Genomic DNA, 16,560 nt, shown 5'->3' on the forward strand with positions numbered 1-16,560 from the left:
TTTCAAACTTTTTGTCAATGCGATTTTTCAGATTTTCTTGCACTTAAATTCAAATTGGTACTGGATTTTGAATATATTCACTCGAGATTTCCGTAGTAAATTGATGTTCACCAGAAAGGTAATTGTATAGCAATTCTTGTGGTGTAACTATATCAACGCTGCACTGCTTTACAAAAATATGATAAATTAGAATGTAAAATACTTTCTAATTATTCATAGCAAGCAGCTAGCAGCTTCTTGTTCGTTCCAAAATTGGGTGGGACTGGGCGGCAAAAACGACCAAATCATAAGGTGGTTCGTACTAGTTGAGTATTTTGCGTATTTTGGCGTTGAGCGTTGAATACACTTCTTTTTATCTGCGTCAAGAACGCTGAACCTACATTACTTTTCTAATTTCGATACATACGGGTGAACGAAAACAGACAAAAACGCAAGCATTCGCGTAAATTTTCTAAATTTGCTTTTTCTATATAAATAATGTTCGTCCGCACTACAAGTTCTCGCTTGTGGGGCGGACCACGCTAAGCCTACTAATGTGTGGTGGTAGATGCAACTCTATCTGTATCTACCACTTCATAGTAGTAGGCTCGTGAGGAACAAAAATTTGGTATGTGATGATAATGCTTCTAGACAAATTCTACCCGCTCATTTTCACCATCTTTCATTTCTTCTAACCTTCTATCCATCTATATAAAAATTTCATAATCTTTAGATGTCCCTACTAAAAAGGACATCACTTTTCACCGCTAGGCCGATAAATAAATAAATAAATAGTAACAAATAAAAATTACGGTGGTTAATCTCTTCATAAAATATATAAATAAAAATGAATGTTTGTCTGTCTGTCTGTTCTAGAGAGTCCATCCCGATTTGAAAAATTCGGGAATTCCCGATTCCCGGGAATCATAGTTTTATTCCCGGGAATGTCCGACATGTTTGAAATTATTTCTCTGGAAAAGCCTGATAGCCTTCGGAACCATTCTTACTCTTCTGTTTGAAAATTTAGGCATAAAAAACTCATCGAGAATATGCCGATTTCTGTGGCAGAAGATATTTTGCAGGCATTTGGTACAATTTTTTATTCAAATTGATAAGTTTTAAAAACTTATATGCATTTCCACACCGTTTTCATTGATTGAAAATCCACAACACTTCAAAAATAAATGTGTGTACCGTCGAGCGATAACCGGACCCTACGTTGTGTTTTAATTTTTCTTTTCCGGATCAACTCTAGTTAGAACGCACGTTTACGCAACGGATTTTAAGCTTTATTTAAACGCGAACAAATTTTGTTCTACATTTCGACCGCTCGATATATTTCCAAAGACTTCTCTGAACAGACTGACTAAGCGGAAACTGCTAGACAAGCTCGTTCCTACCCGCCGACCCTCGTTGACAGACAGTGCGCGCTTGTGTTGGTGCAAGCGATATTCGCAACTGTCAGTTGATGGGGTTCGGCTACCTAGCTCTACCTAGAGATTACACCGCAGGAGCGGTTTTTTAGCAGTGGGCGCAACATACCCGCCGCCTTGAATACGATTCAACACACAAATACTAATACAAATTGTTTACAAATTCTAATCTAACGTAAACATCAACCTCATCATTCTAAAACTATCTCCTAAACATGCGGCAAGGAATTGGATTATTTTCTAGGATAAACTACACTAAATTCGCTGCTATTTCCTCTGCTGGTTGGTTGCTGGTCGCTGGACATCCTTCTGCGTCGGTGGTGGAATCGGAGAATGGCAGCAAGCAGATTTTGGTGACTGGTCGTGTGATGATTCCCTTTGCTGTGCGAAGCGAGACAACCCGGACGATGTTGTCTTTTCCCGGTCGGACTGCTGTGATTCTTGCAAGTGGCCACCTGAGGGGAGCCTGCAGCTCGTCTACTACGATGACCATTCGTCCCGGGGTGATTTCGTCATTTCTGCTACGGTGCCTGGAATCTCGCTGAAGCTCGGCCAAATATTCGTCTCGCCAACGGACCCAAAATTGCTGGACATGCTGCTGGAGCTGCTGATAGTGGGTCAGCCGGTTAACAGGAACAGTGGAGACGTCTGGGTCGGGCAAGGCTGTTGCAGTGGTGCCAATGAGGAAGTGCGAGGGCGTAAGGATGTCGAGGTCTTCTGGATCGTCAGTAATCGGGAGCAGTGGGCGTGAGTTCATTATGGATTCGATTTCTGCCAGTACGGTGGCCATGTCTTCGAACGATAGTTTGGTGGGCCCGAGCTGGCGAAATAAATGCTTCTTGGCGACCTTCACTGCTGCCTCCCACAATCCGCCGAAGTGTGGGGCCTTTGGGGGAGTAAGGTGCCACTGAATTCCTTCGGAGGCGCAGACGTTCTCAATTAGGTCCCGGTTCTTGGTGTTGTTCAGCATCCGGTACAGTTCGATGAGCTCATTTTTTGCACCTTCGAAGTTTTTCCCATTGTCGGAGTGTAGGTGGGCAGGCTTGCCACGTCGGGCGATGAAACGGCGAAGAGCATTCAGGAATGTGTGGGTGGACAAATCGCTAGCAAGCTCTATGTGGACGCCCTTCGTTGTGAAGCATACAAAAAGGCAGATGTACGCTTTCAGCGCTGGTGCTCGGAAGTGTGCTGGCTTGAGATAGAGCGGGCCCGCATAGTCAACGCCTGTGACTTCGAACGGTCTTCCTGGAACTACTCGCTGTGCCGGTAGTTGGCCTATTTGTTGTTGTACTGGTTCCGGATTCAAACGGGTGCAGCGAAAGCAATTGCGTACAATGCTTCGCACTAATCGGCGGCCATTCAGTGGCCAGAATTCTTGGCGAATCGTAGCGAGCAAGTGGCGCCCGCCGCCGTGAAGGAGCTTAAGGTGGTAATATTGAGCAACTAAGCGAGTGAAGGGATGATTCATAGGGAGCAGGGCAGGGTGTTTGGTGTGATAGGGCAACTGGGACAAGTTTAATCTACCTCCAACCCTCAATATTCTCTCGGAGTCTAGGATAGGATTCAGCAACCGGATGGAGGACTTTCTAGACACATTTTTTCCCTTTTCTAGTTCTCGGATTTCATCGCTGAAGGCATCTTCCTGTGCTAAACGAGTGAGGCATGTTTTTGCAATTCGCAGTTCGTCGATTGTTAAGGATCGGCTGCGGGGAGGACTGGGCGATGATGGCGGATTCTTTCTTGCTTTAATCGCGGCTCGGATGTTGGAGAGGTAACGCAAGCAATAACCGGTAACGCACTGCAGACGGGTGTAGGAATCGTAGCGTAGGAACAGCGGGTTGATATCGTTCTTGATCTGAACAGTGGCTACGACTTGGCGCGCTTCTAGTGCAGCTTCAGGTGCTCCTGGTAAATCGAACACAGGCCAGTTTGACGGAGGAAGAGCTAACCAGTGAGGTCCGTTGTTCCAGCTTTCAGAGCGGAGTAATTCGTCAACAGTCATGCCGCGCGAAACGAAATCAGCTGGATTGTCCGTTCCCGGAACATATCGCCACTGCGAACCCTGGGTGTGATGATGTACCTCAGCTACTCTGTTCGCCACGTACGTCTTCCAGTTGTGTGGAGAAGCTTTCAGCCAATGCAGCGTAACTGTAGAATCCGTCCAAAAGTGGGAAGCCTCAATTTCCAGATTGAGGGCTTGTTTGACGTGGTCGTAAATGTGAGCGCCGAGCGCTGCAGCACATAATTCGAGGCGAGCAATGTTTGATTTCTTCAGTGGAGCTACTCTGGACTTTGAGACGAGTAGCTGAACTCTCACGTTGCCGTTGGAATCTGCACATCTTGCGTAAACGCATGCCCCGTATGCGGCTTCGGAAGCATCGGTGAATGTGTGCAGTTGAACCTTGGAGTTTGGCAGGAAGGCGTATCTTTGAACGCGAAATGCGGATATTTTAGGCAAATCTTGGCAATAATTTCTCCACTTCTCTTGTAGGCTTTCTGGCACTGGATCGTCCCATCCACATGGTAGTAGCCAGAGTTGCTGCATGACCATCTTCGCGGTCACCACCACCGGTGAGATCAGGCCCATCGGGTCGAAGAGTTTGGCGATAGTGGACAAGATTGCTCGCTTTGTCCACGGTTTTTCGTTTGGTTCGACCTGTGAATCGAATCGAAGGAAGTCGGCCTCGGGTTCCCAGCTAATTCCCAGTGTTTTCACCGTCTCGTTAGGGCCAAACTGCAGAGAAGATTGTGTCCCAATTTGGTCGTCGTTCAAACCGTGAAGTACCTCGAGGCGGTTCGAAGTCCATTTACGCAGCTCGAATCCTCCTTTCGACAGCAGCTCAGATAGCTCGTTCCTCAGACGTACGGCTTCTTCGATCGATTGCGCTCCTCCGATGAAATCGTCCACATAGAAACATTTTTCGAGAGCCGCCTGGCCCAGGGGGTAAGATGAACCTTCTTCTTTCGCTAGCTGCTTAAGGGTACGGGTCGCGAGAAAAGATGATGGGGCCAGACCGTACGTTACGGTGAGCAACTCGTAGGTCTGAATTGGAGTGTGGTTGGTGAAACGCCAGAGGATTCTCTGCAGGGGTGTGTCTTCTGGGTGTACTAGAACCTGTCGATACATTTTTGCTATGTCGCCTACGAGAGCAATTGGCAGGGTACGGAAGCGGAGAATGAGCGTAAGCAAGTCGTCCTGCACTACAGGACCCACGCAAAGGGCTTCATTGAGTGAGAAGCCGGATGAAGCTTTTGATGAGCCGTCGAAAACGACTCTGACCTTCGTGGTCGTGCTTGAATCCTTAATTACGGGATGGTGTGGCAGGTAATAGGATACGGGAGAGCAATCGTCGTCCGCGTTGACCAGTTTCATGTGGCCAAGGGAGAGATATTCCCGCATGAATCTGTCGTATTCCTCCTTGAGTTCCGGGTTTCTATCCAATCGGCGTTCCAGTAATTGGTACCGGCGAAGCGCGCTCGCTTTCGAGTTGCCAATCATGACATTGAAATCAGCTTTTCGGGGTAAGCGTACCAAATATCGTCCTTCTTCGTTGCGTGTGGTGGTAGAATCGTACAGGGTTTCACAAAATTTCTCCTCCGCTGAATATGTGTCATTGATGCACAGGCTTTCGGTCGTCCAGAACCTTTCGATGATCTGCTCAAGGGAAACCATGGACACGACGGTTGTTTGTAGCCTTTTGTCGACCTCCTTATCACCATCGGGACCAACATATGTACCGGATCCTGATACTATCCACCCAAAAACGCTATCGACAAGGAGAGGAAGTCGATTGTCGATCTGTAGACGAGCTGCAGTGGGGAAGAAATCGTGAAAATGCCTAGCACCTAAGACAAGATCGATCGGTTGACTTCGATGAAAAGAGGGGTCAGCAAGTGAGATTTCCTTCGGAAGTTTCCAGCCTAATTGGGATACGTCCTGTGCAGGGAGATTAGCGGTTACTTTGTGCATCACAAGAAAGTTGGCATCGCAGAAGAAGTTGCTAGAGCGAGATTTAACTTGGGTAAAAATTGATTCTCGAACTGGTTTCGAAAGTTGACCTGCGCCCATAATTGTCACGTTTACCCTATGTCGTTTTACGCGTAGCAGCTGTGCCATGCGTTCGGTGATTAAGTTAGGCTGCGACGCACTGTCCAGGAGTGCACGGGCTGGGTGAGGTTTTCCAAAGGCGTCGAAGACATTAACGATAGCAGTCATAAGGAAAACGGTCTCGTTCGGCTGGCTGATGGGTGTGCTGCTTTCGATGTGTGGAACGATTGCAGCAGTTGCTGCGGATGTTTGCTGAGCCGGACCGGCTCGTGGGGAGGATGAATTTGTTTGGACTACCACAGGCGTCGAGCTGTTCGGCTGATGCTCACTGTTGTTTCTCCTTCCTTCATCAGAGCGGTTTATGTGCAAGAGTGAATGATGCCTACGACCACAGTGTCGGCAATTGTGAGTAGAGCAATTGTGTCCCACCTGGTTTGGGAGCAAGCAGTTGATGCAGAAGCCTTTGGTGGTGACTATTTTTAGGCGCTCGTTGACAGGCATTCTATGGAATTTCGAGCACTTTAGCAAAGTGTGTTGCTGATGACACGCCGGGCAGTTCCAATTCGTGGCTGCGGTTGACGAAAAAGATGAAAGGCGCTGGTGGCTGGTAAATCGTTTTGCATGCTGCGGTGGCGCAACGATGTTTGAGCTTGACGGGTGGTGGTTGACCGATATTGATTCCAGCACACGGATTCGACGCTGCAGAAATTCGATGATACAGGCGTAGTTCGGGTTCTCGATGGTGGACGCATGATCCTCCCAGGCCCTAAGAGAGTCGTCGTGCAATCGCGTACACAGTAGATGCTCCAGAATCGCACTCCAGCTATCGGTTGGCTCCCCCAGTTGATGCAGGATTTTGTATGGCGCTCGAAATCGTCGACCAAGCTGTGAAGCGTAGCTGCTGTCTCCTTTCTCACGCGTGGTATGTCGAACAATGCCTGTAGGTGCCTCTTCTTTAGAAGGTACTCGTTAGCATACCGACCAGTAAGCATGTTCCATGCTAGATTGTAATTAGCCGAAGAAATGGAGATCGATTCAACTAACTGAGCAGCTTCCCCCTTCAAAGCTGCCCTTAAATAGTGGAATTTTTGTATGGGTGGTAGGTCGGAATTATTATGAATGAGAGCGACGTATGTGTCATGAAATGGTAACCATTGCTCGTAGTCACCATCGAATTCGGGAAGGGATATCGTGGGTAGCTTGATTCCAGAAAGATGTGTGGTTGAGAGAGAGGGTTGAGGATTTGGCGTTTCAAAGGAAGTAGTGGCGGGCAATTTAGACATCAAGTCTCCTTTAACTTTAAATAATCTAGGCTCGAAATTGGCTCGCAATTCTGCATTTTGTGTCCTACCTTCTTCAGTCGCTTCGGTGTCCTCCAGTTCACCCTGCACCTGCTCTAGTGCCGTCCACATGGAATCGAAGTACTCCAAACGTATTCTCACTTGTTGCTGGTCTCGTTGCTCGTCGTATCCATCGATGAATGCCTCTGCCCGACCCAGGGATGCGATCAGTGTGTCCCTCCGGGAAAGCAGCTGGGCTTTCTGAAGCTCGTGGGCCATCGTGTCACCAACGGTCGGCGAAGATGGTCGAAGAGATTCTGCAAAATGGGGACCAAAGTAGCTCCGAGGAGAAAGAAATAAACCTCTTGGACAGGTACTCACCTGGTCCAAGGCAATCAGTGCCTTGTACTATTTTACAATATAGTCAGCAACCATTAACCTCAAGTAACGAGGTAGTTGCAAGCCGGGTTTGGAGTAGTCGTTTCACCAACGGTCGACGTAACGGATGAATGGAACGATAAACGATCGATGGCTCTGCAAAAAGGGACCAAAGTAGCTCCGGGGAGAAAAAATAAACCTCTTGGACAGGTACTCACCTGGTCCAAGGCAATTCGTGCCTTGTACTAATATATTAGTTAGCAACCGTTAACCTCAAGTAACGAGGTAGTTGCAAGGTGGTTCGGTAGCCCAGTAGGTTTCGGCATAAGCGTCGCGGCTCGATAACGTACGATGGTTGTTCGTAAATGGGATTGGATGATCCGGGACACTACTTTGGAATCGTTTGTCCAACGGGCGTAACGGTAAGCCGGAACTAGACACGTGACTCAGTGACGTGGTTGCAATATGTGTATTGCGACGAATGTTCTCGAACAAAAAAAAATGGGAAAATATCTAAAGCGTACCCGTGGGGTTAGCAGGACATCTTGGACAGCTACTAACCGTTGGCCAGAAGGATTTAGGCCTTGTAAAATAAATAATTCATCTGTCCTCAAAGATGGCTGGCGCAAAACGTGGTCGAGTATTGTATGGATCGTAATGGCGACTTCCAGAACGATCCTGGTCACGGCACCATATGTACCGTCGAGCGATAACCGGACTCTACGTTGTGTTTTAATTTTTCTTTTCCGGATCAACTCTAGTTAGAACGCACGTTTACGCAACGGATTTTAAGCTTTATTTAAACGCGAACAAATTTTGTTCTACATTTCGACCGCTCGATATATTTCCAAAGACTTCTCTGAACAGACTGACTAAGCGGAAACTGCTAGACAAGCTCGTTCCTACCCGCCGACCCTCGTTGACAGACAGTGCGCGCTTGTGTTGGTGCAAGCGATATTCGCAACTGTCAGTTGATGGGGTTCGGCTACCTAGCTCTACCTAGAGATTACACCGCAGGAGCGGTTTTTTAGCAGTGGGCGCAACAATGTGAAATCGCGCAGATTTAATTTTCTTGAAAGTAACATTTATGCATTTGTTTCTGGCTTTTAAAGCTAGATGAATTTCAAACTAAAAAATGAAGGAGACATCATTTTTTCACACGAAGAGCAAATATGTAAAATGTTCAGAAAAAAACGAAAAAAGGTTGGATTAATCTACAAATAAAAAGGTTATTTTTTTAATTGATCTCAAGTTGCATAAATGAATTCTTCATTTAAATTGTTCAGACTCATTTGATTATGAAAACAGTTTGATTTATTTGATAAAAAATAAGTTAAAAAACATTATGAAGAGAACATTTTGAAAAAAATATGAGCTTGTATGCACGAAATGTTCGATAAGCTCTATTTCCCGGGATCCCGGGAATTCCCGGGAAACATGCCACTAGATTTCCCGATTCCCGGGAACGGGAAAATGGCCGGGAAATGGACACTCTAGTCTGTTCCCTATAGACTCGAAAACCACTGAACCGATCAATGTGAATTGGCATGCAAGAGTTTTTGGGGTCGGAGATGGTTTCTAAAATACTTTTAAAGCGCTCCGACTTTAAGGAGAGGGGGCTCTCATACAAAATTAACAGAAATTTGACAACATTCGGACCATTTTCGGAAACTACTAAACCGATCAATGTGAAATTTGGTGTGTAGCCGTTTTCAAGACCGCGATTGCTTTTTATACTACTTTCAAGCCTCTATGAGTCCCAAAAGGGGGAGCTCCCATACGAAATTAACAGAAATTTGTCAAAATTCATACAATTTTCGGAAACTACTGAACCGATCAACGTGAAATTAAGTGTGAAGCCGTTATCAAGTCCGAGAATGGTTTATATACCACTTTAAACCTCTCCTAATCTGAAAAAAGAGGGCTCCTTAACAAAACTTCAAAAATTTGACATATTTTAAACAATTTCCGGAAACAACAGAACCGATCAACGTGAAATTTTGTGTGTAGACGTTTTCAAGACCGGGAATATTTTCATACTACTATCAAACCTCTTCGAATCCCGAAAGAGGAGGCTTCTATACAAAATTACCAAAAATTTGACAAAATTCGGACAATTTTTGGAAACTACTGATCCGATCAACGTGAAATTTTGCCGTTTTCAAGACCGGGAATGCTTTTTATACTAATTTCAAATCTTTCTGAGTCTCAAAAGAAGGGCTCCCATACAGAATTAACAGAAATTTTGACAACATTCGGACAATTTTCGTAAACTACCAAACCGATTACCGTGAAATTTGGTGTGTAGCCGTTTGCAAAACCGGGAATGGTTTCAAGAATACTTTCAAACCCTTCCAAATTGTAAAGGGAAGGGGGTCTCCCATACAAAATTACAAAAATCCACAAAATGAAACAATCTTTGAAGGATTTTTTTAATAATTGATCAACGTTTTGGCATAATTATATAATTTAGCGAATTGACAAATCAGTTAAAACAAAATTTGGTAGCATATTGTATTGATAGACGCTTCCATTTTCATTAATGAAAACTGTTCTAATAAATTAATGTAACATACATATTATTACCAAAACAAATGTCTTAATTTTTTCATAAAGTTTTTTTTATTTAAAGGGTTTATTTATTGTATCTTCCAATTTTTTTTCTACAGTGTGACTCCTTCAATTTACTAACCTTTAAGAAGATCAGATGTCATGAAAAACAGTTCGTAATTTAAAAGGAAGTTTATTTTAATTATTATAATATTCTAATGAAGTTTAATTTTTCTATGGAAGGGGTAGTGAGGCAAACCGGGTCAGCTAGTTTTTTATATTTATCAAATTTGTGCAAAATATTGCAGAGCTAATTCAACCACACCACAGCACTAGAACCGCACTTATTTTCTTTCTGATGAACATAAGTTTATTGCGAAAATCTTGCGCGAATGTACTCAAAATTCAGTGAAAAGTGGAATTTAAGAGCAAGAAAATCTGGGAAATTCTTAATTGACAAAAAGTTCGCAGTAGCTACGTTCGCAACCCTTGAAAATTCGTAAAAAATTCTGTGTTTCGTATTTTGAAAATCTAAAGTAATATTGCACCATATTGCGTCAACTTTTCAATCCTGTTTTCAAAATTTATCTGGTACTAGCTGACCCGGTGTGCTTTGCTACACCGTTCAAAGTCAAATTATATATTCAGAATTTATTCTAATTTTTATTGTTTTGTTGGCATTATTTTAAATAAATTATAACATAATTCATAAGCAACCGCTATAAAATGAGAGGTGCAGCTGAAGTTTCGAATTGCAAAACAAAAATAACTTAAACCAATATTCTGAATCTTGATCTATAAATCTGTGTTAAAGATCTGATAATTTTAATCTGTTTCTTTGAGCTTCGCCCTATAAAGGAGGGTCTCAAATAAATCGTACGCAAACAACCCAACTTATAAAATATGGTTGTTTTTAACTTGATCAATTCTGGATTTATGCTAAAAAACTGATAAGAGAGCCCCTCCTGTTCTTCCCTTCCCCCCCTCCCTGCTGAATGGAGATCGTGATCTTTAATAATTATACCCATTGTTTTCGTTCCTAAAAATCCTCTTGTTTCAAATATTGTTCCAATAGTTGATAAGTTTTTAAGCTTTACAACAATTTATATGGAACCCCCTTTTTTCTTCTCCTCTCTACACTGTAAAGCGTAAGGGTCTATAACAATCGTAGAATCGTACCCAAATATCGTTCCATGACAAATTTGGTTCCATTTGCTGTTGTAGTTCTTGAGTTATGCAATAAAAATTGTATGGAACTTCCCTCCCTCTTTCCTTTCTCCCCGCTGGAAGAAGAAAGAGGTCTCAAACAATCATTAGAACATGTCACGTTCCCAAATCTCAGCCCATGCCAAATTTGGTTCCATTTGCTTAATTAGTTTTTGAGTTGTGTAAAAAATTAAAATGAGGGCCCCTCCCCCCTTTATATACACCTACTGGAAAGAGGGAGGTGTCTCAAATAATTATAGAAATATTTTTCGTATTCAAATACCCTCCCATGCCAAATTTAGTTCCATTTGCTTTATTAGTTTTTGAGTTATGTAAAAAGTTATAAAAGAGGCCCCTCCCCCCTATATATCTCCTTACTGGAAAGAGGGAGGGGTCTCAAATAATCATTGAAATATTTTTCGTATCCAAATACCTTCCCGTGCCAAATTTGGTTCCAATATTTTGATTAGTTTTCGAGTTATATGAAAAAATGTAAGGTAACCCCCCTCCTATCACCCTATTGAGAGGAGGCCGCCAAACTTCCAAAAGGGTCATATTTACACCCAAGAGCGGATTAGGGTAGGTATGCTATTTCATGTTGCACTTTTCAATAATAAAGGCTGTTTTGGCATAACGTGCTTCCTGGGAATGGAATTAATTTACAAGTTTACTTGGTTTCCCCATATGGAGCAATCTCAACAAGCAAAAGAATATTGAACAATCTAAAATTTAATTTTAGATACGTCAAAAGCTCAATCATCTGTTCTGTAAGAAACCTAATATGTATGAATGTACAACCCCACATCGTAATTGATCGTGACTTTGGCAATGCTTTCTGCAGCGACATTTCTCTAACCTATATTTTTATTCATGAGCCCAGGCTAACGGAAATGTAGTTTCTGTCGATACTTCATATTTCCGTCCAATTTTGATTCGCATTGAATCGCATCACTTATAGACTGATAGACATATATCAATACATAGGTATTTACTAACTACATAAATTCATTGAAGCATTCCTCCCATTCATCGTTCCAGATCCATCACATCTCCGAGGCGTCGTGCCAACAACAACAACAGCAGCAGTGCCAGCAACCATCATCATCACCATCGTGCCAGCATCCCGAACGGCGGCGGTGCCACTGCCAGTGGTTCCGGGGGCGACAGCGGGGACAATGATGACGCTGACGTGTCCTTGACCTCCCAGGGGCGGGAAGTGGAAGTGGCCCACGGTGATGGCGCGACCCGAAGACGTTCGAAATCATCGGCGGCGGCCCACCACCAAAATCGGCGCAAGTCATCGGCGGCCACGGTAGGAGTGCCGGAACATCCGGAACCGATTGCACCTTCTTCTGCGACGACGACGACGGTGGCGGCATCGAGGACACTTTCCAATGGCAATAGCACAGCAACAACCACTACTGGCAGCAAGCAGAATACGTTATGAATGTTGTGCATTCATAACCCACTAGGAGTTCAAAGTCTTGTTCTTGTTTTCTCGGGCTCTTTCTTCAAGTTGTTCTTTTTTCGGTGGCGTCCAAAAGGGGGCATTTTCCACTAAACTATGGTCTGGTTTAATTTTCTGTTCAGACTCGGCAGAGTTGTGTTTCTCGTTTGAATGAATTGAACCTTAAATATTCGAATGAAGCCAGATTTAATCTTTCCAATGCATACAGGTTTTATAAGGGGCTTATAAAGTTTAAACAGTGAAACGAACTTCCGAAAAATTGAAGCATTAGTGTTTTTATAAAATATTCATATAAACTGTGATCGGACTTTTAATCAATATTTGGTTTTTAAAATCGTTGTAACACTAAAACTGCCGACAAGCTGAATTAATTTATATTGTTTACAACGTGATCAGTCAAAAGTTAAAAAGGAGTAGAAATAATATGATAATTAATGAAAAGGTTACAACCTATTAGTTTTTCACAACGAAAGCACATATTCTCCTCAATTCCACAGAGTGGGCGATTGCTTAAATACTGCAGATTAATAGTTCCAGTAAATTTCCAAAGAAAACCGTACCACATATCAGAATATTGAAGAATAAATAACTTGTTTTAAAAATAAAGTATATGACTATGGGTGCACGGCTTTTTGTCGCATTAAAAGTTTTATTGTGCTCAATGCTTAAAAAAAGTGCTTCTATAGAATTCACGACGTTCTCGATGTGATATTTCAGTAATGGCTTAAAGAATATTTAGAAATTTCCTTATTTAGGAGCTTGACAATATCTTATTTTTCGGATAACCAGATTCATCAAGCAAAAAAGTGCCCCTATTCGGTTACTTAACCGATTTAGAACTGGCTTAATGCCTGCTGTCTTATGTTGCTAGAAAAATTTGGATACTGAAGTTCAGAAATATTTTTTCAAACAAAGGTAATTCTCTATGTAAATGAAATATTACAAATACTCTTTAATGTTCAAGTTTTGGAACATTAGAAAAAAGATTCTCAATCAACAAATTCTTGGTTAAATAGACCTATAGGTAATGTGGATATGTGAATATTTTCAAGAATGTTTTTTTGTATTTCATCAAAATCAATGGAATATTACTAACAAAACTGCTTTCAATATACGATTTTTCGATTGGGATTGGAAGAAAGAGATGATTTTTGCAAAAAAAAAAAACTCGGTTACTCTCTTAAGTATTGGTTTGGTGTTATATTCAAGTATCCTTTTTAAGTTACAAAAAAACTAATAATGTACTTTTCTTCAGTTGATTCAAATCATTTCCTTTTATTTGACATTTCAAGTGGAATATCCACACGAGATACACAAGATTGTCAATAAAAATCAAATTTCTAAATAAATTTTACAACTGACTCGAGTCACAGTCTAGAGCCGAAAACCTGGCTCAGAGTTATAATGAAGCGATTTAAATATAGTCTCAGGTTTTAAATTCCAAAACATGTTTTAATAATATGGTCATTTAATGGGAATGTAAACTCTCTACTGCATACGAGCCTGGACCATATTCAAAATCTTTAACGTAATTAAAAACTGTTTAAGATTTAATCAAATTAATGAAGAACTTGATCATCGTAACTTATGTTTGTTATTCAGTTTTTGGCCTCAAGAAAATTTATCTTTTTTGGAATTCTTAAAACTTAGCATGATCCTGCTAAATATACGAATAGTTAAACCACCCCTAACTTAATTATTACTGGTTTGATCAACAAATATCACGGAAAAATAACGCATGGTTGGCTTCCAGATTCTTCTCTTATCGCTTGGCAAATACGGTAATTTAAACACAAAAACGTGGCAAAATCCAGGCATTGGTTTTAATATTCTTAACTCAAAAACTAGGCAATATCCTAAAAAATCAAAAAAAAAATCCAGGTGTTTCTCATGAAAATTCAAAGAATAGGTAAATGATGAAAAAATATGTGTATAATCTAATCATACAATTTAAAAAAAATTATTGCAAGCGTATTTCGTTGAAACCATAAAAAAATTGTTTGGCCAAAATTCAAAAATTATGTTTTCTATGTTCGGTATCGCTCCTTAGATTAGCCCTTTCAGAGTGAGAGTGTGTAATTTTTTCGCTCTTCTCTTCCCAAACTGTGTGTTTAAAACTGTCCACCCAAGGTTCTTAGATACACTAGGTTCTCCGACTTTCACAGTAAGTAGGCGAGGAGTGAGCGGGGCTCTCAATGAGTTTGTTTATTTTTTGCTCAGCTTTTCTGTGGTTTGTTGGTAAACAAACTTCATGAGTTCCGCATAGTTGCATAGCCTACATAGCCAAAATGGCTGAATCGGGAATTCGTTATTCGGGAACACCTCCTGAATATATACTCACCTTGTGTCCACCCAAGTGTGGGAAAGAAGAGCGAGCCAACTGATAAAGTTCTTTTTCGTATCTGATCAGGGTTGCCAGATTACAAACCGCTCGAATCCGTACGTTTGACGGAAAACAAATAATGTACGGATTTTGGCAAAATAAAAATTGATTTTTGATCGTCAGGTAGAATCTTCGATCATCCTCTGAATCCTTATAATTTTTTTTTGATAATCCGTAGAAAATCCATAGGAAATGCTGAAAAACCGTAGATTTCGAGCATCGATCCCTAGATCCATTGAAGTGCTTAAAATCCATAGATCTACGGAGAAATCCGAAGATATTTCAACACTGGTTCTGATAAACTCGTTCCCAAATCGGGCGAAAAAAAAAAGGTTTCTAGAAATTTCTGGTACAGAACCTCAATCTAGTGGAACTAAATTAAAAGCGCCCATGGATGGAAAGATAGACTGCTGGTGCCTTCGAGAACATTGTTTAGTTTAACAAGGCGCATATTTCGATTTAAAATATTAAGTCGCGGGGCCCACAAATAGCGAGATAAAAATGTAAACTTTTTTTTAAGCATTTAAAGGCATACATTTTTTCTACAAAATTGATGATCTCAACAAAATACAACACTTTGCTAAGCAAGATAAAGTTTTACTTCTTCATCATGAGGAGATAGGTGAGAGCCAACGAAACTACCTTCAAAACCACTTTTCCTGATACGTTGTTTCCAAGCAAACATCACACCAAATTTCATAACCTCATGCTTAACCGGAACAGTTATTTTTTTTTTTAATTTACCCCACTCTGAACAAGGAGGTACAATGTTATTTTGAATGATTAACTGTAACTTTTTTCACTGAAATGAAATCAAATTTTTTCTGCATAACAAAGCTGTAAGAAATGCTCAACATTGTTAATGGATACTGCCAAAAAATTTCCATTGTATATTTTCAAATTTCTTTCAAAATTTGCAAAGAATTGGCCGACAACTAGGCGCAACAGTTAAGTGAGATAAATATTCGGCAAATTAACAAAATGGTGTGGGTTCGGCCCGAAAACTCGGTACAGCTTTACCCTGAATTACTGATTGAAGAATCTGATCTTTGATTTCTAAAATCACATAGGTATCTAAATTTCATCAGTAACTTCAAATTCATGGGTTCCGAATTTATAGTTGAGTTTTTTGAAATGGTATACTGAAATTCGAGTTTCAACGAATTTAAACTGCAAAATTTTATATTGAAATGTAATTACGCTTTGAAATTAAACAAAGAATGTTTTTTTTAATAACATTGTTCTAATTTTTATTACTAAAAGAAACTTCAATTTTTTTATCATAAATTTCAAAATGATAATTCCTTCAGCATATATTTATTCATTTTTTAATATTAATTTCGAACTGGAAATTCCTTAGTTTAAATTTAACAAAATACAATTTGTATATCCAAATTGAAATAAAATTCTAATTTCTTTTTTTTTTTTGTATATTCAACTTTGATATGCTCTTTGAAAATCCCCAACTATAGAACTCTTTGCCATATTATTTTTAACTGTTGAAATCAGAACACAAAATTGAGATCGTGTTTTCATAATTCTGCAGTGAGAACTTTAAAACGATTCAAAAACAATGTTAGATTGAATTGGATATTTTCAATTTATTGGCTATTTTAAAATATTAAAAAAAAACCCCTATTGAACTCTAATCACTGATAAGCTCTAATGACAATATATTTTGATTAAAAACTCTTCGGAAAAAGTAGAATTAACTAGGGTCTTATGCCTTGTTAATAGATTAAAATATTTAAGATCGAAATTCTTCATTTTTCACCCTCCTCTTCGATAAATTCGAAAATACCGAAGGGGAAAATAATAAAGTTTAAAGAATTTAT

At 40.7% G+C, this 16,560-nt stretch overlaps 1 protein-coding gene across 2 annotated transcripts in view; it reads left to right on the forward strand.

Moving 5' to 3' along the window:
• Positions 1–15,880, forward strand: part of LOC129749438 (cyclic nucleotide-gated cation channel subunit A) — a 721,507-nt gene extending 705,627 nt beyond the window's left edge. For both annotated transcript variants that reach the window (XM_055744412.1, XM_055744413.1), the window contains one exon: positions 11,913–15,880. In XM_055744412.1, coding sequence (XP_055600387.1) covers positions 11,913–12,321 — 409 coding nt within the window. In that variant the 3' untranslated portion in view covers positions 12,322–15,880. The remainder of the gene's footprint in view (positions 1–11,912) is intronic.
• The last annotated feature ends 680 nt before the right edge of the window (positions 15,881–16,560 follow it).

Source organism: Uranotaenia lowii, chromosome 2 (genome assembly GCF_029784155.1).
Source record: "Uranotaenia lowii strain MFRU-FL chromosome 2, ASM2978415v1, whole genome shotgun sequence".
Taxonomy (NCBI): domain Eukaryota; kingdom Metazoa; phylum Arthropoda; class Insecta; order Diptera; family Culicidae; genus Uranotaenia; species Uranotaenia lowii.